This window comes from Mchenga conophoros, linkage group LG4, assembly GCF_057382185.1.
Source record: "Mchenga conophoros isolate Kocher_MC1m ecotype Shallow Benthic linkage group LG4, M_conophoros_male_GT1.1, whole genome shotgun sequence".
Classification (NCBI taxonomy): Eukaryota; Metazoa; Chordata; class Actinopteri; order Cichliformes; family Cichlidae; genus Mchenga; species Mchenga conophoros.
In genome coordinates this window covers 7,513,647-7,539,556 of record NC_140529.1, presented here as the reverse complement: position 1 = coordinate 7,539,556, position 25,910 = coordinate 7,513,647, and the positions used below count along the sequence as shown (strand labels likewise).

Here is a 25,910-nt window from a genome sequence, read left to right as displayed (position 1 = left end):
TAATCGACTGCTATCAGTGTTTGGGCTGAGAGCCAGCAGTCCTCACACAACTGCCGCCACGCTGCTCTATGTCGGTGTGTGTGTGATGTGTCCAAGAACAAATGAGTGTGTGTGGTTTGAGTGACACAAAAAGAATGGAGGAGGTGAGGGGACTTTAAATCACATTACAGCTAAGTAGCCAAGGACTCAGCTGCAACACTTAGACACACACACACCTATTACACACTTTATTGGGAACTATTTAGGGTGTCAGTATATTTTCCATAAACCCTTTTTCAGTACAAAACCAGTAGGTGGAGCCAGAGGATCAAGCAGCATCAGCGAGCCTCGGGTTTTCTCTGTGTTTAAAATAATAAAACAAAACAAATGTGCTCATTATTCTAGATCAGAACAGTCTGACATATAGCCAGTGTGAATGTCATCATATCAGACTGTACTTCATGATTCTTTGTGATGTTATTGTCGTATATCATAATGAAACAGCTTTTCTGTCAGTGTAGAGAAACGTAACTGAACATTTAATCCCTGCAATGTTTTAATATAAGACAAACAAAGTGTGATTTCAACTGCACGTCTCAGTTTCTTGACATGATAAATGTGTGAAAAGACAGAAAATGTATAAAGTTTTGTTAATTCACAGATTATTTTTTTTTACATTTAAAAAAAATGTGGACCCACTATAATAAAAGCAGAAATTTCTGTAGTAGATAGTGGAAAAAGTCTTGTGTCATTTGATTATTTTTCTGTGGCTTTGGTGTAGTATGAATGTGTGGACTCTTTATCAGCAGGAAAACCTATAAAACTTGTGACAGTTCAGCTATGCACTGGTTCATATTGTCCAAAGCCTTCCAGCGGTCCAGATTGGAGTCTTTGCCGGGCCAATTGTGGCCCCCAGGCCTTATATTTGGCAAAAGTGCATAGAGGTGACGGGAGCATCTGTCACAAAAACAGAAGATTTTATTACTACATGTATTGCTAGCGTTTGTAAGAATAAGACATAGTCTATATAAGTAGCTAAAGCTTGTAAACAGTAGTAAGTGAATGCTGCATCCTGAAGGCATTGCTGCTAGAAAGAGACAGAGAGGACAAGGAATGGCAGCTTTCAGTAAAACATAAAATGAAAGCTTGTGGAAAAGTGTACCAGCAGCTTGTGTGCATAAAGATTTTATTTGAACTACTTCTGTATTCATTTGTGCTATTGATGAATGGCTTTTATTGGTGTAAAGATTGACATTTCATTTTAATATTTCAGTTAATCCACAGATAATACAACATGTACAGTTGGGCCCTGGAATGTGAAACCCTATCAAAAACACCTAATAATAATAATAATAATAATAATAATAAATTTTATTTATGAGCGCCTTTCAAGTCACCCAAGGATCTGGAGGTATTTGTTGGTTAGCAGTTCAGACCTGTGTTACCTCCCTTTACTCGTTGTCATTGAAGCTGTTTTCAGATGAGGGCAGATTAGGACATAAAGTACATCAACCTGTAGCCATATTAAACTTCAGGCACAGCTGTATTATATGGCTTTGGCAATTTTGGGGATGCGAGGTATCGGTACTAAGAGAGGTCAGACTTTCTCACCATCAAAACATGACAGGACTGGATCAGTAACTAAGGTTATCTTAGTGACTAAGATAAACCTGAACTTTACAGCAGATGATGGAATCCTGTTTTCTGATGTTTGACAGGATTTGTTGCAGCAAGAGTAGAATATAGGTAAAAAGACATGAAAGAAATGACACGGCAGATTAAATCAGTAAGGAAATATGATGGAGGAAATATTAAAGTCTCTTGATTTGGATTCCTGCAGTGCATCCTGATCAAGGAGAAGTAGCATTTCATACTTCATCTTTGTGGAGAAGGATTCACAGCAGGATAATGAGCCCAAACACACCTCAAAGCTTTGAGGAACACCAGAAAAGACCTCAGACTTATGCCTGTCATGGACTTTACTCTGAAGCTCAAATCAAAATCACGATTAATTGAACATTTTACCATCATTTTACTGAATAAATACTTATTATTTTGCACAAAGACACACACACACAAGCTGCTCGGGTTGTGCTGTCGGCTCAGTGTTTGAGTTTTCCTCATGATACTTTTTCTCTAGTGTGTTTTAAAGGGGACAGTACATAACGGAAGCAATAATAAAATAAAAAACAAATAACCAACATGGATAAAATGTTCTGAATGTCAGTTTTGATTCGTTTTGTGAACGACTGCCCAGCACTGCCTAAACCCTACTGAACATTAATGGGACCTATTGAAGCTTTACAGACATCACCAGTAGCTGCAGTAACCTGGATTATTGGACGTGAGCAAGTGCTATAAAAAGCTGTCAAATAGGGAAATTTCAGAGATTTAACTCAACACTAAAATGTTTAAGCTGGCATCATTGTTTTGAATGAAATATTTTATTGACACATGCCAATAAAAACATATTCACAGGCATTCTCAGGCTTTTGGATGCATCTGTGAAAAGTAGGGAAATAAAGAACTCCAACTATACTGTGGCTCTGACTTGACCTCTGGCAGACAGAAGAACAGAAGCCAAGAGAGACATTAAGCATGCTAATCTTTGCAGTTAACTGTCGAGCAGGATCAAATCAACCTGCAGTCCGAGTTTGTCTGCTACGCTGTGACTGGGCTGTAGCTGTTTGGTTGAGGTGTTGGTTGTTTTGAGTGTGAATGCTGAAAAACGCAATTTTGTCTTTTGCAGAAAGACGTCGAGAAGAAGGTCTGAATCATCCGTGTGTCCTTCTACACATGGCCGACTCAGAGGACCCGCTTTAACCCACACACACACGTACACACACACAGTGTAAGGGCAGGGGAAAGAAGTCCAGGTTCAGCCATCATGAATTCATCACACCCCTCAGGTAAAGTCTTCTTCAAACAGCATGATATGTAATTAGTTAACAGTGGTCCTGAATCCTGGAAGCGTAAAACTGCCCAGTTTGGACTGGTGAATGTTCATTTTTTCATGCAGTGTCTGTGTTTAATGTGTCGAAGTTCTAAGCTCCCAGATAAATCCATATGAGCAATGCAAACTTTGGCCTTGTTCTTGTGGTTGGGTTACTGTGCAGTGTGATTTTGTTGTTGCGCTTTGAGCTCAGGTCAATTATACTGAGCGCTGGCTCAATAAGGTGCTGAGTGCTGTGTAAACACTGTGAGTACGACTAAAAGGCTCGATGCTTCAGTGGCACTTTCTAGCAGATGTTTGGCTCATCTAAGCTGTCAGTATCAAAAGCAGTCATGTCATCATACTGTAGGTAGCTTTACTCCAGCTGCCTGACAGCGCTAAGTGTGTGTGACTTCCTCCTGTGGCAGACAAAGTGTCTCTGAAGCCCGCTCTGTGCTTTATCTACAGTGTTTTCTCAAGTCAGGTCAAAATTTAGATTTGTCCAGGTCAAAACTGACAGCCTTGCAAGACTTGAGCTTATTTTATAGAGCTGTGTTGGTTTGAGAGCTTGTGCCATACTGGGCAGCATGTTTGTAGGTACATCTTGAACAGTTATATTTACTGATTTGTATACTGGCTGTGGCATTAGCATAAGGAGCAAGCTAGATCCAGTTACAGTCTGTTACACTGTGTTTCATCCATCTGCACAACAATATACTGTCTGTGTTGAACATACAAAACAATACTGTGTTTACACCAGCAAAACAGACCTAGGAGGGGTGCTCCCATCCTCGTTTAGTATAACTGTGATAATATGCACATGTCACAGTACAGTGTATAATTACATTATTTTGGTTTTCTAGTTACATCATGTTGGTTTTTGCCTTTGTTACACAGATATTGTGATGATTATTATCATCTACACAGATCAAAACACGTCAACCTGATCGTTTTCTAGAGGGAATCGTAAAATACTGTTCAGAAAGAATGATTTTGCACAGTTGGCCTTTTTCTATCTGAGCTGCACAAACCCTCCTGAGTCAATCGACACCTCGCCCCTTATAGAACCTGCTCGGTCAGTGTAAATCATATAATCATCAGTCACATTCATTGCATGAATACTAAGCAATGGTAGAGATCACCTAAGATATAAATTAGTTCCATTCAAAGCTACTTTTGCTAACATGCTAATGTTGCTACTATAAAGTTCCCTGAAAATGCTCCTCTTAGTAAATTGAATGCAAATATTTTAATTGGTTGTCATTTAATAAAAGTGAATACGTAAGTGTTAGCGAACCTTAACAGCTGTGTTAAAACACAGCTTGTAGCTCAGTCTGTGCATTTGGTGGCTAGCATCGGTATCAGTCTTTGATTACATGAGTTACATGTGACATGACCATGTTACATGATCGTGTGTTACATGTATGAAAATGCATCGTGTGGTTGTGTTGCTACGTAAGACATCAATAAATAACTAGAAAATGCATTTTCTGAAGAAACTGCAGTGTGAATGCTGATTAGGGCTGCCACGATTAGTCGACTAGTCACGATTATGTCGACTATTAAAATCGTCGACGACTAATTTAATAGTCGACGCATCGTTTGAAGCTTTGTAAGATCACAAAGGACGCAGGAATGAGTAGTAGGATTTAAGAGTGTAATAACGGACTGAAACAGAAGATGGCAGCACTGCATGTACAAGGATGCCAGCTGCCGTTAAACCCCGAAGAAGAAGAAGCTGTGTCCCAGAATTCATAGCGCAGCCCAGCGCAGTTGTCAACAATGGCGGCAGCTAGTTAGTTTTAACTTTACTCTTATTATTCTTTCTGGGTCACAAAATAAACGTTTAACATATTTTCAGGCGAGAATGTAGCTGTGTAAACCTCAAATATCTGCTCAGTTTATCAAGACACCGCATATTTTCAAAAGCGCTCCGACGTTTTCGGAGACGTCTGTTACCCACTAGCTCGTTAGCTAGGCGGGGGCAAGGCTAACTAGAGCCGTGAGAACACCGGACTCCCCGCAAATCGTTTTCAAACCCACCGCCGTCTTTCGCTAGTCAGGTTAAACATATATATAAGTCACTTAGATAACTTAAAAATGTTATTGTTTGGCTTTCTTTAGTATTTTATTTGTTCCTGAGTAAATCGGTTTGGCTGAGATTAAAGTTATAGTTTTTGCACAGCTAAAACTGTCAAGCAGACAGCTGATTATCAGAAGTGTGAGACGCTGGAGAATATACTCCGGTGTCCTGTTATATTTTAGAAAGCAAGGAGTTTATTAAACTTCACCGAAACAATCTGCAAATTTCATTAAAAATTAATAAACTACCATCTTGTCTTTATTTTTAGTTAGCACAAACACTTCAAGCTGTAAGCTAATGATAGTTATATAAGACCAGATGCTGCTGGTGCAATAAGCTGTACGCTGTACGTCCAATGGATGATGATCTGATTAGTCGACTAATCGCAAAAATAATCGGTGACTAGTCGACTATCAAAATAATCGTTTGTGGCAGCCCTAATGCTGATAGCTGAATGTTTTGAGCTGAAATGAAGCAAATGCTGAATTTAAGTAAAAAATGCTGAATGAGATTAAAAATACAGAAATTTTCACCTGAAAACAAAAGTTGAGAACTGTTGAAAGCTGACGTTCACACAGAAGTTGAAAAGTAGGTGAACATGTTTAAAATGTGAATTAGAAAAACCTGAGTAAAGACAAAAGAAAATTGAGAGTCAGAAAACATCTGAATGAATATGAAACCTTATATTATTTAAATCTCTGAATGACTGAAATATTGGAAAATCCACTAAAGACAACTAAATGTTGTAAGATTCAGTCAGAAAAGATGATTCTAAGTCATCATCTGACTTCAACTGCCGAGATCTGAACCACCAATGAACAATAAGCTTGAATTTAATGGGCCAATCAGAATGCTGTATTTAGCTGGCCTGCAATAACTACTGGCATACTGTTATTCCGACCCGTGGCACTGACGTCACATCTTATGAAGACTCTAGAGCAGCTCCTCCTCAACCTCAACCACAGGTACAACATGCCCAGGACCCACTACAGTTTGCATACGGGTGTCGGATGCCATCCTGTACCTCCTACACAGAGCCCACTCACACCTGGATGGGGGAAAAGGCACGGTCAGGATCCTGTTTCTTGACTTTTCCAGTGCCTTTAATACCATCCGGCCCTGTATGCTTCAGGAAAAACTGAACAGGATGGAGGTGGACCCCTGCCTGGTGGCTTGGATCTCCGACTACCTCACCGACAGACCACAGTACGTCAGGCTGAAGGACATCACGTCTGACACTGTGGTCAGCAGCACAGGAGCACCACAGGGAACTGTGCTGTCCCCTCTTCTCTCCACCCTGTACACCTCCGACTTCTGCTACAACTCTGAATTATGCCATATTCAGAAGTTTGCAGATGACACGGCCATCATGGGGTGTATCTGGGATGATCAAGAAGAGGAGTACAGAAGTCTGGTGAGGAACTTTGTCGCATGGAGTCACACAAACCACCTGCAACTCAACACCTCAAAGACTAAGGAACTGGTTGTGGACTTCGGGAGGTCCAGAGAAGGTCCACTGCCGGTTCAGATAGAGGGGGAGGAGGTGGAGATGGTCAACAAGTACAAGTACCTCGGGCTGTGGGTGGACAATAAACTGGACTGGTCATGCAACACAGAGCACCTGTATAAAAAAGCCCAAAGCCGACTGTACTTCCTCAGGAGGCTGAGGTCTTTTAACATCTGCAGGAAGCTCCTGAGGATGTTTTACCAGTCGGTGGTTGCTGGAGTACTTTTCTATGCTGTGGTGTGCTGCAGCACAGCAAAGAAGGACTCATGCAGGCTGGAGAAACTGATCAGGAAGGCTGGCTCTGTGGTCGGCATGAAGCTGGACACTCTGGTGACAGTGGCAGAGAAAAGGACATTAAAGAAACTGATGGACATTATGAACAATGCTGGGCATCCTCTGCACACGGCCATAAACAACCAGAAGAGTCTGTTCAGTGACAGGTTGCTTCTCCCCAAGACAAGAACCAACAGACTTAAAAACTCCTTTGTCCCACACGCCATCAGTCTGTTTAACTCCTCTCTGGAGGGGAGAGGGAGGGGAAACAGGAGGACAAAGGAGGGGGGAACAACTAAGCTGTAGTGCCTCTTCACCTCACTGTACAATACCTTGTGCAATACTTTTTGTAAATAGTCAACAGTGCAATAGACTCAATACTTGAAATGTGCAATTCACTTGTATTTTTATTTTTTATTCCTATTTATTCTATTTATCCCCTTTGTATATTTTATTTATATTTGTCTCTGTATTTATATATGTGTGTGTATGTGTGTATATATATATATATATATATAACATTCTGTAACTGTAACTTCTGTCGGTGCTGTGCTTTTTTGGAAATCGAATTTCCCAGAGGAACCCACCCGAGGGATTAATAAAGTTCTATCTTATCTTATCTTATCTTATCTTATCTTATCTTATCTTATCTTATCTTATCTTTTCTTATCTTATCTTATTCTGTGGCAAAACCCTGTCAAATCTGCTTTGGTGCACCTGTTGAAAAACTGCATCTAAATCCAAGACCATAACTCGTAAAAAACAGCTTTTGAACTGTGAGGATCCCAAGGAATTGTTCTACACAACAGTGTCCAGGGTCATTTACTTCTTTTTCTCCAATCACACTCAATGACTTAATTGTAGTAATAGGTAAAATGAAATCCTCATCATGCTCCTTAAATATATTACCTCCCTCTGTCCTGTCTGGGACTCTCACCAGCATTGGTCCCACATTACTATCCATCATCAACAACTCACTGAGGCAAGGCTGTGTTCCGTCCTATTTTAAACATGCTGAGGTAACCCCTCTGTTAAAAAAACAGAATCTAGATCCTACCTCCCCTAGTAGTTATCGTCCTATTTCAAGATTGCCATTTATAAGTAAATTACTAGAAAAGATTGTAGAAAATCAGTTCAGGTCCTTACTATGCCGATTGCAGATTTTTGACCCTTTTCAGTCTGGCTTTCAAAAGCAGAACTCTACGGAGTCCGTTCTCTTAAGGGTCTATAATGATCTACTAATGGCATCTGACGCAGGAAATTGTTCCGTGATCATTTTTCTTGATCTTAGTGCAGCCTTTGACACCATCGACCACAAAATCTTACTCAACAGGCTGAAGGTTCTGGCTGGTGTATCTGGCACTGCCTTAGACTGGTTTTCTTCCTACTTATCAGACAGAACGTTTTCTGTTAGGACTGATAGGTTCTCCTCTAACACTGCTGCCCTAACTTGCGGGGTTGCACAGGGTTCAGTTTTGGGTCCATTATTATTTTCTTTTTATATGCTTCCTTTAGCTGGCATTATTCAGTCTTTTAGTGACCTGTCTTATCATTTCTATGCAGATGACATTCAGCTGTATATGTCCTTTAAGCCTCATCAGCTGGATAGGCTGTCCACCCTAGTCCAGTGCTTAACTCAGGTTTCTGACTGGCTTTCTAACAATTACCTTGTTTTAAACATGAACAAGACAGAGACCATGATCATAGCTCCTCCTGATCTATATTCTAAAATCAGTCAGGTTCTTGCCCCTTTCTGTTCTTCTGCTAAGCCAAATATTCGAAATCTTGGAGTAATATTTGACTCTTCTTTGGGCCTTGACTCACACGTAAAATCTCTGTCTCGTTCCTGTTTCTTTCATTTAAGGAATATTTCTAAATTGCGACATATGGTCTCCTTAGCTGAACTGGAAAAAACTGTCCATGCATTTGTGTCATCGCGTTTAGATTATTGTAATTCCCTGTTTACCAGCTTGGATAAATCATCTCGTTCTCGCCTCCAAGCTATACAAAACGCAGCAGCCAGACTACTAACTCGCTCTAGCAAGCGAGCTCACATCACTCCTATTTTATGTTCTTTACATTGGCTCCCAATAGATTTTAGAATTCGTTTTAAAATTATTGTTTTAACGTACAGAGCACTAAATGGCCAAGCCCCAGATTATTTATCCAAGCTTCTCACAAAATACACTACTGCTCGCCGTCTCCGCTAGAAGTTAGCAGGAAGTTAGCTTGCTAGCTTCTATCTAAATACAATATAGCATGTCCTGACTGCGGGGTTTTGGAAACAAATTCAAACGTACAGCTCTGCTATCACTTCCAACATAAATGAAGACAGAAAACTAAATAGCAGTGACGTTTGTAGGGTTACTGAAGTTTGGCTAGCTGGTATATAATGATGTGCTACGTGACCGCTAGCGACACAGCTATGTTAGCATAATATAAACAGTTATGTTTGAGTTATGATGCAGCTGTTATACTGGGCAAAGTATGGGACTAATCCGTGGACAGATGATTATAAGTTGTATTGTAATAGCTTTGTGCTAACGATGCTATTTGTTAACTCAGAGCTGATATTTATTTCTTTACATCTTAGTTCTGGACATTATAGATGAAAATGAAAGAAATCAAAACTGAATGAGGATCTGATGGTACGGTCACCGGAGCAACCTGCAAATCTAAAGGCGACCACAGCATTTAAATCATTACATTGGGCAAAACATGCTAAATTGAGCATGTGCAATCGTGTGAGAGTGGTTTGGGGTCTTTGAAAGGATGAAAAGTAGTTTTCTTGAAATGTGCTTGTTTAATTTGCTTAGCTAGTGGAGTGTAACTTCAGTGTAAGGCCTCAAATCAAAACCTTGATTAACTGAACAGTTTACAGTTATTGATTGATTATTTTATTCACACACACTTATGTCATTTTTCATTCATTGCTCATCTCAACTATAAACAAAAATGAAAATTCGGCCTTGACAATGACACCAGAGCATGCAGAAGGATTTATTAATGCATATCATTTGAATGGCAACAAAAATGCCAGTGTCATGGTGGTGCGAGAGGAAAGGTGAGGGGATCAGCACACGTGATAGAATTCATCCTCTGCACCATAGACTATTATTGTTTGGACTAAAGGCACACGTGGAGAACTGAGCATCATTGCTATTCCTATGTCAAGCTGCTAGCATGCTGGGAAAGAAAAGCATATATTAATATATTACAAGTCTCTGGGTGTCGTTGCAGACGTGTGCTTTAACGAAAGCAATACGTTTTTGAACACTTGTGAGTCATCTTCGTTTTACATCATCACTGGTAGGTGTATGTTTAAGGGCACTAAATGTTGGGACACATGGCTTATGTCAGAAATCTGAGTGGACCAGGTTGGAGTCTTTAAATCGAGTTGCCGACAGTCCTCATGATTTAAAAAAAAATGCTTGATATTTGCTACTGATGGAGTTAGTCAGGTGAGGGAGACATTTTTCATTCACGGTGAATGTAACGGCAGCTCCTGCTTTGCTCCATGTGCTGGATCGCTTTGGTTAACTCCGTTCATGTTTGTATATGTGTGAGTAGTAGGTACCTGTGCGTCCTTCTCACAGCTTTTTTGACAGCTTTGTCTTGGGACGAGTGACGGGGTGACTGACTGGCTGTAATTTGGTTGTCATGGATACAGATGTAGTAGATACACGCGCACACGAGCACGCACAGACAGCAGTGTGACTCCAGGGGTTGATGCGCCTCAAATAGAAACGCAGAGATGAGTCATCCGCCAAGCTGCTGCAGTACACACACACACACACACACACACACACACACACACACACACACACACACACACACACACACACACACACACACACACTCACCTTTAGTAGATGTGTTTGGTATGTTAGACCACTGAGATGTCAGACATGTTGCCTGGACAGTTTCATCTGCTACTATAAACACACGAAAGGCTGATTTTAAGCTAACAGCGCATGTCTTTAATAAATAATCATAGTGTTGGATAACAGAGCAGCAACACAGCAGCCCATTCAGTTTCAACAAGACAGGACACTTCAAGTTAACTTTCTGTATTTACATTTTCTCCCTTTGCTGTGTATATAGTCTTTACTTGTGAGTCATACTGAGGCAGCCTTAGATCTGCTGGAGGACACAGGGAGCTGTTTACACAGGAGGTGAGGATGATGAGGGAGATGAAGGTGATGAGGAGGAGGTGGGATAGAAGTGATGATAAAATGATTCAAAGAAACATTTCTGGAAAGGAAACAGCAGCGACAGTGGTCAACGCAGAGATGAAAAGCAGACAAATACATGAATTAGACGAGTCCTGAGCTGGTCTGCTGGATTTGTTTGTCTGTTAAATGTAAAATCACTGATTACACAGAGCTCAGTTTGTTCTCCTCTTTTGCTTTTTCTAATCCTTGCACTCTGCATTTGCCAGCAGCTGAGACATCCCATTATATTTCGTTATGAGGACCAAAACCTATTCTTAATCTCTAGCTTCTGTTATGACTGAATACTGAATGGAACAAACAAATTCTATAAAGAGCAGTTTCAATGAATAATATCCACGCTGACAGCAAAGTGAGGCGTGTAGCTTCTGGTTACAAAGAAGCCTTTGCAGGATTCTCTGTGACAGTTTTCTATTGGAAGTGAGGTGACTGAAAAATGTCCGAAAGAATAGAAAAATTTTTTTGAAGCACGGAGAACGACTGCTCAGGATCAGAATATAAGAAAACAAAAGTCTGGCTCACTGGAAGCAAAATGGGAAGAAATCAGAGGTGACTTAAGACTTATGCACAGTCTTGTAGTTATACTTAATTTAAATTCCTTTTTGAAAATTACATTTTTCAACAAAATGTGAAGAAACTGTTGTGAGTTTGTGTCCAAAAGCGTCTTTGTATTGTGTTTAAGAGATTTTAACGAAAGCCTAACTAGACCTGGCTGTACTTTAACTACCAGCTTTTAACCACAAGATGGTGCAAGTGAGGCGGTGTACTCTTTGTTTAACCCAGCAAGTCCTTAAGACCACAGACGTATTGGCAGCCTGGCAAGCGGCAGATGCTCTTAAAGAAATGGTGGTAGCGAATAAAAAAAAGTTAAGCAGCCATCAAATAATAACATCTTAAACTAGTAAAACACTGCCCCCTGATGGTGGAAGTTGTAGCTAATTCAAACAAGTGTCTTTAAGGCTTCAACGTTTCTTTTCAATAAAAACCTGTTTATGGGTTAAGTGAATGAAGCCTCACAAAAACAATGATTAACAATATTGTTAATGCAATTTAACAGCAAGTACAGCTTAAAGCTGCAGAACCATTCGCAGCACCAACCTGATGGTGGTACTAAATGGAACAGTTGTCAGGATTCCTCCTCTGGGAGCCATGAATGTTGGCCAATCCTTTGGCTGAATGTTGACATATTTTATTGGTCAGGTGGACATATCGGCCAGCCGGTGGCACTAAATGACCATTCAGCAGATGAGCAGGCTTTATCCTCTTGGCACTGTGGATGCTTGGAGCTGATATCACACTGCGATCTTACACTGACTGTGCCATCCCCCAGTGCCCGCTGCTAGCTAACATAAACACCTGCACGGCCACAATTTGTGCACCCAAAAAAAGGGGGGTCGTGGAGCTAGCAGAGCAAGAAGAGGTCCACAGTGCCCGCCCACACTCTTTGATTGACATACAGTATTTGGCAAGCACAGCACAGAAACATGAAAGCACCCAGCGCCACCCTCCCATCCCCACCCCAGAGCTGCAGGCTTACTGCTCCCTCCTTCTCTCCTTCTCTCCTTCTCTCCCCTCTCTCTGTCTATTTTTATCTCTAGCTCCTCCTCTACCCTAGCAGGCTATTTTCAGCACTGTTCCCCCACCCCAATCGCCTGTGTTTGTAAATGCTTCTCTTCTCTTCTCTTCTCTTCTCTTCTCTTCTCTTCTCTTCTCTTCTCTTCTCTTCTCTTCTCTTCTCTTCTCTTCTCTTCTCTTCTCTTCTCTTCTCTTCTTCTCGTGTCCTTGCTCCCTCTCCTTTCTATGAAGTAAAATGAGCTGTTGTTGACTTTTCTCTGTATCCGTCTAACTTCCTTTCCACCCAGTGATCTACTTTCAGCCTCTCTCTCTCTCGGTTACCCTCCTCCCTCCGTCTCCTGTCTCTCTGTCGACGTTCATTCAGTAGCTCAGTGAGCGTCTCTCTCACACACACACACACTCATCAGTGACTCTCAGTCAGTGAATATTAGCCGTCTGACCAGCAGCTGTTTGTGGTCGCTGTGTGGAGCTCCACTATCCTCTGTCTTATGATAAGAGGACAGCGTGCCATCTCCTCTCCTGCTGCTCAGTTTCTCAGTGAGGACTCCAAACTCGCCGTCCCAGCGTTCTTCCATTTCCTTCTCTGTCTGTCATTCTCTCAGTGCTTCGTTCTAATTTTGGAAACATGGAACCTCGGGGAGCGCTCTCCCAAAGCTATTTACGTCCTCGCCTCTCCTCCTCCTCCACCTCCTCCTTGCTCTCCTCCTCTTCCTTCTCTTCCTCCTCCCTCTCGTCAGCCAGGAGGAGAACAGCGTGAGGATTCTTTGATGCACACAGAGCTGGGGAATTGGGCTGCTCCTCTGTCTGTATTTTTATTGTGTTGACGAGGCTGCAGCAGCTCCTCTCGTCGTCGCTCCTCGCTCTCACAGCCTGTGGGTGACTGGATTTTCCCTCGCAGCTGAATGGAAGAAACAAACTTTCTGTTCCTTCCATCTGCAACACACCCCAACAGCACTGGAGCCAGCACTGTGTTTCTGCATGGATCAGGACTCCAGGTGATGTAGGTACAGAGAAATAAACCAAAAGACCACACAGACACTTTTCAGGTGGTCTCCTTTGGCTGTTGACATTTTGATTGATCTGCGAAACCCAGCGGAGGGGAGGCTTTCTGTGGGCTGCAGCCGAGACGACGATATTAGAAAGGAGGAGTTTGCTCAAAGTGTCGCCCGCTCGTCATCACAACTCGAGCTGAGCAGTCAGAGACGGCAGAAGCTCCAGGAGTCCGATGGAGACTGGATTACACAAGAGAAGCACAGAGCTGTTCGATTATTTTCTTTTCTTGTAATTTGCGGCCGTTCCCTGCAGAAGTTAGTTTTGAAGTTTTCAGTTTAACTGTATGGGTCTACGGCATGCCTGCGTCTCGGATGAAGAAGTGACTGGTTTAATAAAATAAAGCGCCGGCTCTCGCCTTGGCATGCTGTTGCATCCCACCGTGTCAGGATTGTGCGCCATGTTGCAGACCATCTATGAGACTGAGTCCTGTTTTTCCTCCAGCAGCACAGACAGCCACCATCAGCCTCTGGAGCTCCTGAGCGGCAACAGGGGCTCCAGCGCTGCCATGCCCACTGCTGGTGAGTCATCTATGGGAAAGTAGGGGTGGGGGGAGAGGGAAGGTGGGAGGGAGGGAGTGGGGGTGCTGCGGTGTGCTGGAGTTTGATTAAAACTGATGAATAATTTGATGTTTTCTCTCATAAGTAACGCCTGTGTGGTATTTGTGTTGAAGTTTGTCAGCTGGAGCAGCAGCACTCGCAGCTCGCTGAGGAGACGGTGGTACCTGAGTACACTAAGTGCTCGGTGTCCACAGTTTGCGTCAAACTGTGCACTCCACAGATACCTCATACACGTATTTTTAGATTCAACGTGACTTCCCACATCTTGTCTGTATCGTCTTCTCCAGCAAACACATTGAGGATAAATATTGATGGATGTGTTTAGAAATCATAGATTTAAGTGGAATAACTGTGTGCAGGTTTCCAGTGCTAGGCGTCAGTGTTACAACGCAAAAGATACCCAACCTCAGAAAATATCCTGGTTCCATAGTTTATCCCTGCAGTACAGTTAAACAGACATTTTCTCACAATTGGAACTTTTAACTCTTTAAAAAAAAATCGAAATATGTGTAAAAGTCTCTCGTTTGACATTGAAAGAGAAAGCTCCACATTTTATGTTAAAACAAAAAGAAAAATGAATCAGATTTTTAGAAATAAAGTGCAAGTTGACGAGCCTGACAGAAGGTCAAAGAGAGATGAGATTCAGTCTTCTTTGTAAGAAGAATATTTCACTCTTAAAGCAAAAAAGCAGTTCTCGCTCTTCTTCACATTTCTTAGAGAAGAAGGGCAGAAAGCCCCGACCAGTCTCTCTTGATCTCTTGTAAAAGGTCTGAGTATTTTTGTAGTTTATGTAGATGGTTTCTTTTTGGCTTTCTCTGTCTGGACACACTTTCTGTCATTCCGTTTCATTCTGTAGACTAAGTTAGCTTTGGGAATCCTTTGGGCATCTTTAGGAAATTGACAGTGTTTTAATTATTTATTTTTGGCTACTCCTATAATGCCAAACACAAATGTACACTAGTAGGAAACATGGGTGATAAAATGGATTTTCTGAGCTTTAGGTAGAGTAGAACTGGCCAAACAATGGTGCCAAAATGAGGTAAAGCAATGTTGAAATGTAGCTTGATGACAGCAGGCTGGAACAAAGAGGATGTATATTGACTCTAATCTTCTTTTGGCTGCAGTTACAATGTTGGCTCCGTGCATGTGTGTGTGTGTGTTCAGAATAAAAGACTTGCAGAGATTGAAGACGCTGTTAATGAAGTAGCTCAAGATTTGTTAGATTTACATGTGTAGTGGCCCAAAATTCCTTTAAATGAAGTAATGAATTTCCTCTTAGATTGCAAAATGAAAACAACTCCTGGATCAACACACCTGATAACCGCCTGTTTGTTTATATCATTATAACTGGTGAACTATGTGCACATCTTAAGCTTCTCAAAAAAAGAGAATGTCACGAAAAAGAACTTAACAAAAGAACTTTCACTTGTACCTGAAATATATCGAGTCTTCTTTTGTTTGAATTTTGATTATAGCTTATAATCAAAGCCAGCCTCTCTTATTATTAGAAGAGATATATTACAACACACAAATGGCCAAAATGTTCAAAGAAATGTTTGTCTGTACACCCATGACTCTACTCCGTTACTCCTTTACTGTGGATTACTGCGTCAGTGCATCGTAGTTGTGGCATTGCAAGGCTGTTATTGAGGTTTCTTTGATAGTGGCCTTTGGCTTTTCTGGATTTTGGGAGTTTGTCATTTTCATCTAGACAGTACTCCAGAGATTCTCTGTAAGGTTCAGGTCAGGTGAGTTCGTTGGCCAGTTTCATTTTGCACTGTGGGCAAGTGCTAATACCTAGATAAAGATATCAACATCTCGAGGAGACTGGATCCTTCACACTGCACTTAAAACACTGGGATATCTTCCTTTAAGTTCTTGAGCCTTGATTTCTAAATGCAATGCAACATTTACTTTCATCTGAAAAGACTTTGGGCCACTGATGAACAGGTAAGACATTTCTCAAGTCTTTGGTTCAGTAGTGGGTTAATCGTAGGGAAGTGACAGATGTAGCATCTTTTCCTGAAGACGTCTGTGCACGGTGGTTCTCGATGCACTGGCAACAGCCTCAGTCCATCCTAAGTTTAGAATCAACTTTTCTTGACCATCATCTCAAGACGTCAGTCACCCGGGCTCCTTTTGGATCTTTTCCTATCACACTTTTCCCTTCCACTAAACTTTCCATGCTTTGGTACGGCACTCTGTGAATCCTGTGTATCCAGCCTTTTCAGCAATGACCTAATGTGGCTTACTCTCGTTGTTGCAGGCGTCAGTGACTGTAATCTGAACAACTGTCAAGTCGGTAGTTTTCCCTTGATTGTGGTTATTTGTATTCTACTAGCGCAAGAGATGCACGACAGTTCTCTTGCTCTAGTAGGCTGGAACTTTATGTAACCACAAAGTAAAAGTTTACCTTTATAAATGAGATTGTGAAAAATAATGAACTTTGTATGATATTCTACCGTAAGTAACAGGAGCTGTCACCTATTGCTATTCCTGTTGTATAGATAACCCTTTAATGTATTTACCACCCATCAGCCGTATCCTTTTCTCCTATTGGTAGTTGATCCAATCCCTTGTCTCAAAGTTGAAAGTTTAAATTAGTCCTTGCCCACTATGTGTCAGTAAAGGTTATTTTGGCTTTGTAAGTAGCTTAAATTCATTGACGTTCACAACTATAATCAGTGCTAGTCTGTGTGGACGCATCTGTTCAGTCATGTTTAAATCCACCACTGTCTGTTTTGGTCTCCACCGCCTGTTGTAGGAAATGTGCTCTGCTTTGTTCATCCGATACTTTCTGAACTTTTCCATCTGCTTAACTGTAAGCATTCAATGAGAGCTTTTTGTACTCTAAACTGATGTCGGATGCTGAAATGACCAAGCAAGATCACAACCGTGAGACTCAACCAGAAGCTATAGAGTGTAAAAACACAATGACGAAATGTACAGTGTTAAACGCTGAGGAGGCCTGCTTCATGGGGTGATAATTCTTTGAGGTTTCGTTACTGTTACTGGTTCACTTTACATTGTACGTGACCACTGAAGTTGAAATATAAAAACATAACTTGGTGCATCTTTAAAGCTACGTATATTCTGTGGCACAATTAATTGTACCAGATGTTCTCAGGTACTTTCAGCCCAGTGTAACACAACAGACAAGATCCACTGTGGATGACCTACAGTCTGCCATCCCATAATGCTTAACCCACCCATCAGTCTCTATAGCAACACCACACATGTGACTCCTCTCCCTCTCTCTAAGCTTCTAATTTGTCTAAAGTACACACAGCCATTATACTATTTTTACCTCACTCTCCCTCTTCCTCTGCCTTTTCTTTCTCTTGCTCTGTCTCTCTGTCTCATGGCTTTTTTTAGAGTGTTTTGCAGGGCTGACGTCATAGTGCCTATTTTCTTTTAGCAATGCAGAGTGAACAAGACGGGGAGAAAGAAAGCAGGAGAAAAATATTGGTTTGCAGAAATACCTCCCAGCAGAAGCAGCACCAGTGTGAAATAGGAGTGATAGAACCAGAGAAAGAGTGTAAAGTAATCCAAATTGGAGTTCAAACTCCACATCCCTGATGGGATACATCATGCGATTTCCAAAATATTTGCAGTGACAAATCTTGGCCAACACTTAGTAAAGCATCTTTGACTCTGTCTGGATACTGACCGGATCACAGTTGCTTTAAAGCAGCCACATGAGGTATTCCTGTCAGAGGCATTAGTGGGAAATTCCCAGTTAGTAGATTGTAGGACTGTAACGCTGCAGCCAGGCTGACAAAGAGTCAGAGGTCCGCTGAGCCAAGCATTCCTTTAAACTGAACTAGTAGACTTCATTAATTTCCTCACAAATAAAATATTCAATATTCAAAAAATATTCAAAACCACCTCACAGACATATCATTATTTACAGATACTTTCAGTAGTATGGATATTTATTTAGACTCTTTCTCTCTGATTCATTTTTCTGAGTTAACTTCAGTAATTGTTTTCCTCCAAATCATCAACGTGTCTGTTAGATTCCATTCCTACAAAAGTGCTTAATGAAGTCCTACCATTAATTAATGCTTCAGTTTTAAATATAATCAGTCTCTATCTCTATTACTGGCCTGTGTACCACACACCTTTAAGGTGGCAGTAATTAAACTGTTACTTAAAAAGCCATCACTTGACCCAGCTTGCGTAGAAATTATAGGCCAATCTCCAACCTTCCTTTCCTCTCTAAAATCCTTGAAAGAGTAGTTGTCACACAGCTAACAGATCATATCTATCTAACAGACTCTGGTTTGCTCATTTAAATGGGGGAAGTCTTATAAACACACTAATGTTAATTAGTTCCGCAGGACTCTGCTTACATTATACATTCTTACATACATTTTCATTGCTATATAGATGATACCTAGCTTTATCTGTCTACTAAGCCAGATGACCACACCAATTAGTTAAACTGTAAGAATACCTTAAAGACATGAAAACCTGAGTGACCTCTAATTTTCTTCTTCTAAACTCAGGATATTGTACTTGGCTCTAAAAACCTTAGAAACATGGTGTTTAACCAGATACTCTGGACTGCACTACCTTGTCCTCCAATAACAGTCAGAGTCATTGTTGACCAGCACATGCGCATATTAGACAAATATGTAGGACCGCTTTCTTCCATTTGCACAATATCTCTAAAATTAGAACCATGCTGTCTCAGAGTGACGCTGGAAAATTAGTTCATGCATTTATTACTTCTAGGCTGGACGAGTGTAACTCATTATTATTAGAATGTCTTAAAAACTCTGTGAAATGCCTTCAGTTGGTCCAAAATGCTGAAGTGAGAGTACTGATAGGGACTAGAAAGAGAGAGCAGATTTATCGAATACTGGCCTCTCTTTATTGGCTCTGTTAAATCCAGAATCACATTTACGTTTTTTCTCCTGATGAACAAGGTCTTGAATAATCAGGCCCCACCTTATCTTAAAGACCTCATATTAGGGCGATTTGGTAATATGTGTTTCCTACAATATTCAAAAGTAGAATGGGAGACAGAGCCTTCAGCTTCCAGATCCCAGATTTGATTGCTACTTCTAAGAATAATATCCTTTTTCATAAAACTTATAGTTAGGGGTAGATCAAGTGACCCTGAATCTTTCCTTAGTTATGGTGCAGTTGGCTTCACCAATGCACTGAGCGTTTGCCACCTCTTTTCACTCATCATGTTTTTTTACACCTCTACATTTAATAACTAGTTATTATTAATCTCTGGCTCTCTTCCACAGTGTGTCTTTTATCCCGTTTCCTCCGCTCACCCCTAACCCGTCACTGCAGATGGCCCCGCCCCTCCCTGAGCCTCATTCTACTGGAGGTTTCTTTCTGTTAAAAGAGAGTTTTTCCTTCCCACTGTTGCCAGGTGCTTGCAAATAGGGGGTCATTTGATTGTTGACTTTTCTCTGTATTATTGTAGGTTCTATTATAAAGCAGCTGTTTTTGTGATTTGGCGCCTTATTAATAAAATTGAATTGAATAAGACACAAATGGTTCATTTCACCGGTCCAAGAAACAACAACAAAATAAAGTACTTGGGGATTTTTATCCTGAATTTATAGTTGAGCGGCTGTAGATCATTTTTATTTCCTTCATGCTCATTATTATGGAGAATGTTTATATGGTTTTGCAACATCTAAAATGAGCCATTTGACAAACAATAGTAAATACTGAAGAATCTTAGTTTCATTATGCCAATTCTTAGAAGAAAATGGAAAAATGGAAAATTCATTTTTTTTTAAAAGTAACAATATTTAATACAAAATGAAGTCAATAGTTACTGCTCTCACATTTACACTGTTCTACTTTTCTGTTAATTAATCTTTTTATCCAGTAGTTTGACAATTTTCCTGAAGTACCTTTGGCCAAATGGAATCTCCTTGTGCTGGTGATTTCAGTGCTTCCTTGTGTGATGGATGGATGCACAGAGTGTACAGACTTGCTTTTATGGACGTAGCGTTGGGCGATGGAAGCTAACAGTCATTGCATTTGTTTGCTTGGTCCTTATCCATTAATTAAACTGCAATTTGTGGTCCATTGATTAGCCACTTCAACTTGCTGTTTGAATAAAGAGGACATGGCTAGTAATAGAAAATCACAAAATGCTTGCTAAATTACTAATGCTAGCTGTTTCCATCAACCCACAGATAGTACCTGATCTCGGATCAGGTAAATCAGAGTCAGCAGCGGGTTATCTAGTTTGTCTATCCACTATTAATCTACCCTCAAAGACCAGAAGTTTGTTCACAATGTGCATGCACAAATTAACAGTCCTCCTAGCTTGCCCAGCTCAAGCCAGTGTTAATGGCACATGCACATGCTCATCAAATCGACCGGTGCTATGTATTCTAGGGAGGCAAGCATACTTAAGCCTGCTTACAGAGTTAACAGCTAACTGTGGCTGCATGATGACAGTAATTTAAAGGATGGTGCACACATGCAATGAGAGAAGCTCATGGGACAGAACACTCTTTGAGATGCAAGGAGAAATATTGATGTTGATTTTTTACATGTTACTGGACAAGCAGTAACATGTTTGTCCAGTAACATGCAGTGGTGGCTTTGCTTGCCCTGATTGAATGCCACTGATACACATTTATTTAATTGGAGTTCTTCACGCCTTCATTTTTAGCTTGCTTTATAATAAACTCTCTGGTTTTACGAGGTTCATTCATTTTCTTGAAGAAGTGTGCCTGTGTATCTTATTAGGGCCAGGGTATAATGACCAGTCCGTCTTGTTTCCATCCAGATTCATTGACTGGACGAAGTGGACCCACAGTCTGTCTTTCATTCTTTTTTACTGCATCTGCCGTGGTGCATGAATGACTGCGTGGTGCTGCAGTGAGCAGTAGTCAGTTAGAAGCCGATACTGGATGATTGACTAAAATGTTGCCTGAGCCCTGCCTCTGTGTCAGACTGTACGTTAGTGTGTGTGTTTACCAGACTATAAATGTCTTCAGTTTGACGTCAGACGCTGGCTGCTGTGGAATGCTGCTCTGTTGCCAAACGGACTGTTGTACCCACACTCACAGACCGGTCTCTCACGTACACACACATATACAGACAGAGTGTGTGTTGTAGTGGAAGGGGAGACACGTGCGTCACAGTGAAACTCCAGAATATTTGTTTAGGTAATTTGTGAACGGCTGCACACATATGCACAGGCACACTTGTTTATCCAGAGCTCCCACTTTTTGGGCATTTTTGGTCACAAACCAGCAGCCTGAAAAGCTTCTGCTGATTTCATATACCTGTGTCATGAAGCACTTGTTCACTCGTTGTAGATCCACTTCATGTTTCTCTTCAGCTCTGCTATGATCTGAAGCCAAAGTCGTCACAATCTAACAGGCTTGGCCCTACTGTCGATGTTCCTGTTTGATTAGCTTAGAAGCCACATGGGAAGCGTCAGACATCAGAGACCAATCGGTCTAACTCAGAAAGGTCAAAGGTCAGACTTCACAGTAGGTAAAACCTAATTAAATTTCCTCCCTGGTCTGCAGACAGGAAATGTCCTGACGTCACAGCGTGCTGCCGTGTGTGGCGTTTCCAAAGAAATAGCCTGATCCTCTCATAGGGTTCACCAGGAGAGCAAAGGCAGGTCACGGTTACAGCCCTTCTCCCGGACACAGTGATGGCTGCTGATGGAGCAGGAATACGAGGACCTCCCTGCCCCTCTCTCTCATTGCTCTCATCTTTTACTCCCAGCCCTAAATTACAAATGACCAGAGTCTCCGTTATATGGCAGCCTTTGGGAGTGAAGAAAGTAAGAAAACAGATTTTTATTGGTTTATTAAAGTTACCTTTCACATTTTATCTGACACCCCCTTCACTGATGTAGACAGAACGTAGACAGAAGAAGAAGGTTTTCTGTGTCTTGCTCAGACCCTCTGAGGTGCGGGATCTGCAGCTTCTCCGTCCCAGCGTACAGACTGTGTGTTGATGCTGACGGTGCTTGTTGGTGCAAATGTAACACTTCTTTGTCTTGTAAGGGAAAAACACAAACAGTCTATGAAAACATTTAGGGAACGTTTAAACATTCAAAGTGAGAAAAGGAGAGTTTTCCACTGCCTGGCTCATAGTTCATCTAGCATTGCTCCAGGTATCTTATAGCAGCAGCCTGGAGAGCACATCATTATCTAAATTACAGGTTATCTTATCTAAAATATAAACATGGGCTAATGATCTAAGTAAATATTAGCAGACAGACTGTTGTGGGTGCGTGCATCGAGTCCAACATGGTTAAAACGTCATCTGATCTCCCAAAGTCCCGGACAGCTACGCAGGACCTTTGCGATACTCATCCCTAGTGTTAACCTGTTGCTTCTTTGCGCTTCCAAGGGCCAAAACTAAAGAATCAGTCCAAATGAGATCATACAAACTCTCCCCCCCTCTTCCTCTTTCTCTCTCACTAACATTCACTTATACACACAAGTGATCAGTATAAGCTGATTGGAGCTGCTAAGCTGATTGGAACCTTCCGATCTAAGCACTGCTGAGGCTTGTAGCTTAAATGTACTTGTGAAAAAAAAGAAGACGAGTACATTGCAACAAATGCAGCGAGCGAGTGACGACAGTCAGCTTAAACTGAGTGCATTTCTGTACGTACACAAATGATGCTTCATTTCTGTTAAAATGAAGCCGATCTTATAAGTTATTGTGAAAAAGTCTTTAAGAGAGTAGCCAGTGTCCAAAAGCAGGTTTTGTTTGTAGGTTATATTAAGGAAGCTCACCAATTAATCAGTATCACAGCTCGTAATTATTAATCAGAGGTCATAGCCTGTTGACACACTTAAAAAAAGTCAGCTGCTGGGCTTAGCTAGGCTTTGTCTGAAGCAGGAAATCAATATGAATCTGGAATTTCAATTAAGAACAAGTGTTACAGAAACGAGTGTTACAAGACACTTTTTCTTTGTTCCTTTTTCTTTGCTTGCTACTCGTACTACTGTAATAATCTGTCACTATTAGTATGTAAAGCACATGTTAGCATGTTGCTGCAGTGTCCTTTAGTGTAGCCATGCTGAATAAAGGCTGACTTCAGCGCTGGAGCTCAGTGCTACCCACTGCTGCTTGTGAATATTTTTAGGCAGCAGGACTGTCCCCCTCACTTTTCTTACAACACTATCACAGCCCATCTGAATGACATGGAAGCTGTCTCTATGTGGGTGTGTATGCGATGAGTGATGCAATAATCTGCTGTGTCCCTGACATTTTCCACACTAATCAATCACTCATTTCTCTATTCTCGCTCTCTTTCCTGCAGTAGTGGAGGTGAAGAGCAGCCTCCCATCAGGCATGCAGAGCCCAGTAGGAACAGCAAGCGAGCAGAGAGGAGGAGGAGGAAGTGGTGGAGAAGGTGGTGAGTAGGGAGTCCTCTAAGAGTCCTTGAAGTGGGAGGTGTGTGTCTGTGTGTGTGTGGTGGTACAAATTTTAAAAAATAACCAGAATGTGGGAAGTGAAGTGTCTGATGCTTCAAATTTGACGCTCACAGCGTGCCTAACGTTCCTCACCCCAGCGAATGATATACTATGGCTATGTATGTCATATGTATCATGGACAGTGTGCAAGAATGATGTAGTTATCGTGATGTCACCCACCGGTTTGTTTCCTGGTACGAAACTTTCAAATCAGAGCTGGTGTTTGTGGGTGTTTGTGATGAGCGAGGGGTCTGACTACAACGTGCCATTCATGAGCCAGTGTAAAGTGTAAAACCCTTCTTTAGTAATATCAGAATAACCAAAACTGGGCTTAACCTAGACTCATATTCAAAGTTTTTACAAAAAGTGTGCAGGAATGAGGCAGCCAATCAGGACTGTGCTTAGCCTTTACATTTCAAGCACAGGCCTGATTGGATAAAACCTTCTCCAAAGCATCCCTTCTTATTTTAGCAGGTTGTAAGCATCTGTGAGACCAGTTGGTGGACTTCAGAGGGAGAAATGTTGTGCCATTCCTGCCTGATAGATTTGAGCAGCTCATGAGTCCTGGTTCTACTTTCTTATAGTTTTCAGTTTAATGAAGCAACTGTTCCACAATGCACCCATGCTGCTGTAATAGATGCAGGGTACAGTTTAGCATTGCCTTGCTGAAATATGTAAGGCTTTTCCTAAAAAAACATCAACTGGATGGGAGCACACATTTCTCTTGAACCTGTGTATAGTTTTCAGCACTGATGATTTACAGATGTGCAAGCTTCATACCTTCATACCAAGTGAGCACTGATACTGATGATCTTTAGTTTGGAGGACTGAGCTTCTGTTTTTGCCAAAAAGAATTTCAAATTTCTAATCATCTGAAGACAGAAAGGTTTGCCTCAGTCCATTTTAAATGAGAAGACGGTGGTGTTTAGCGATCATGTTCACATAGTGCTTCTTCTTCTTCTTTGCACATAAGAGCTTTAACCTAAGTTTGTGGATGGGACGGTGCACTGTGTGCTGAGAACCTGAAGATCAGGGTCGTCCAAGACTGGTTTTTGGCCTTATCCTCTTTGCACAGAGATTTCTCAGATTTTCATAATCTTTTGATACTACTGCTTTAGATGATAAGATATTCAAAGTCATCACAATTATACATTGAGGAATTTTTCCAAAGACCCAATCCTGTTACTGACGTGTTGCCAATAAACCAATATTAGATGCAAAATGTTGTTCCAGCTCATTTTATTAACACTTACCTTTGCAGCCTTTAGTTTCTCTTTTTTGTTGCTGCTGCCAGAATATAATATTTTTCATAAAATAAATAAAAGGTCTCAGATTTTAGCTTTTAAATAGTGTCCAGTGTGATGGCTGCTGTACTGTTCTTCACACAGTTTTGCTGGAAGGAAATAAAAAAATTAATAATTAGGAAATGGAAAAAATGCAGTAATTCAAATCAGACTGCAGATATACAGAATCAGAAGCTCAGCTGTGCACTTGGCTAAAGTTGATGCCATGTTGTTTTTGACATTTCCAGGTGGGAGTCCTGGAGAAAGCCCGGGAGGAGGAGGAGGCCCGGTGGACCTGCGAACTGAGCCCAGGGTAGGGTCTGTGTCCGGGGGGGCAGTGGTGGACACAGCCATGAGAGAGCAGCAGCTCCAGCAGGAACTCATTCTCCTCAAGCAGCAGCAGGAGCTGCAGAAACAGCTGCTGTTTGCAGAATTTCAGAAAAAACACGAAGTGCTAACAAGACAACACGAAGTCCAGCTGCAGGAACACTTAAAGGTGAGCTGAAGCACCAGCTCTCTTTCCCGCTGCCTTATTCCAGGAACCATTCAATAACCTGTGTGTGTATTTGTGTGTAGCAACAACAGGAGCTGCTGGCAGCCAAACGACAGCAGGAGCTGGAGCAGAAGAGGAAGCTGGAGCAGCAAAGACACGAAGAGCAGGAGAAACAACGGCTGGAGCAGCAACTGCTGCTGCTGAGGAACAAGGAGAAAGGCAAAGAGAGTAGGTCATCCTGATGCTACTCGCAGACCACAGGCTGTTTGCATACAGACAGGGAAGTGGCCTGATTGCTTTGTGTGTTTGTGTGTGTGTGTTTTGGAAGGTGCCATTGCCAGCACAGAGGTGAAGCTGAAGCTGCAGGAGTTCCTTCTCAGTAAGAAGGAGCCTGGTTCTGGCGGACTAAACCATTCCTTCTCCCCAAAGTGCTGGTGAGGACCAAAACTGTTTCAGAGTGTGTGTGTGTAGAAATGGGAAAGTGTTTCCCACTGATGGTT

The 25,910-nt window shown here is 41.5% G+C and overlaps 1 protein-coding gene across 3 annotated transcripts in view; it reads left to right on the top strand.

Annotated features, from left to right (window-relative positions):
- hdac5 (histone deacetylase 5) overlaps window positions 1-25,910 on the top strand; it is a 65,260-nt gene that overhangs the window by 10,355 nt on the left and 28,995 nt on the right. Inside the window, exons 2-6 of one of the 3 annotated variants that reach the window (XM_085270160.1) lie at window positions 2,729-2,888; window positions 23,481-23,576; window positions 25,166-25,413; window positions 25,494-25,638; window positions 25,739-25,844. In XM_085270160.1, coding sequence (XP_085126286.1) covers window positions 2,867-2,888; window positions 23,481-23,576; window positions 25,166-25,413; window positions 25,494-25,638; window positions 25,739-25,844 — 617 coding nt within the window. In that variant the 5' untranslated portion in view covers window positions 2,729-2,866. Of the gene's footprint in view, window positions 1-2,728; window positions 2,889-12,794; window positions 14,153-21,943; window positions 21,984-23,480; window positions 23,577-25,165; window positions 25,414-25,493; window positions 25,639-25,738; window positions 25,845-25,910 lie in introns of those variants that run through there. The other 2 variants (XM_085270158.1, XM_085270159.1) reach the window with 2 other exon arrangements.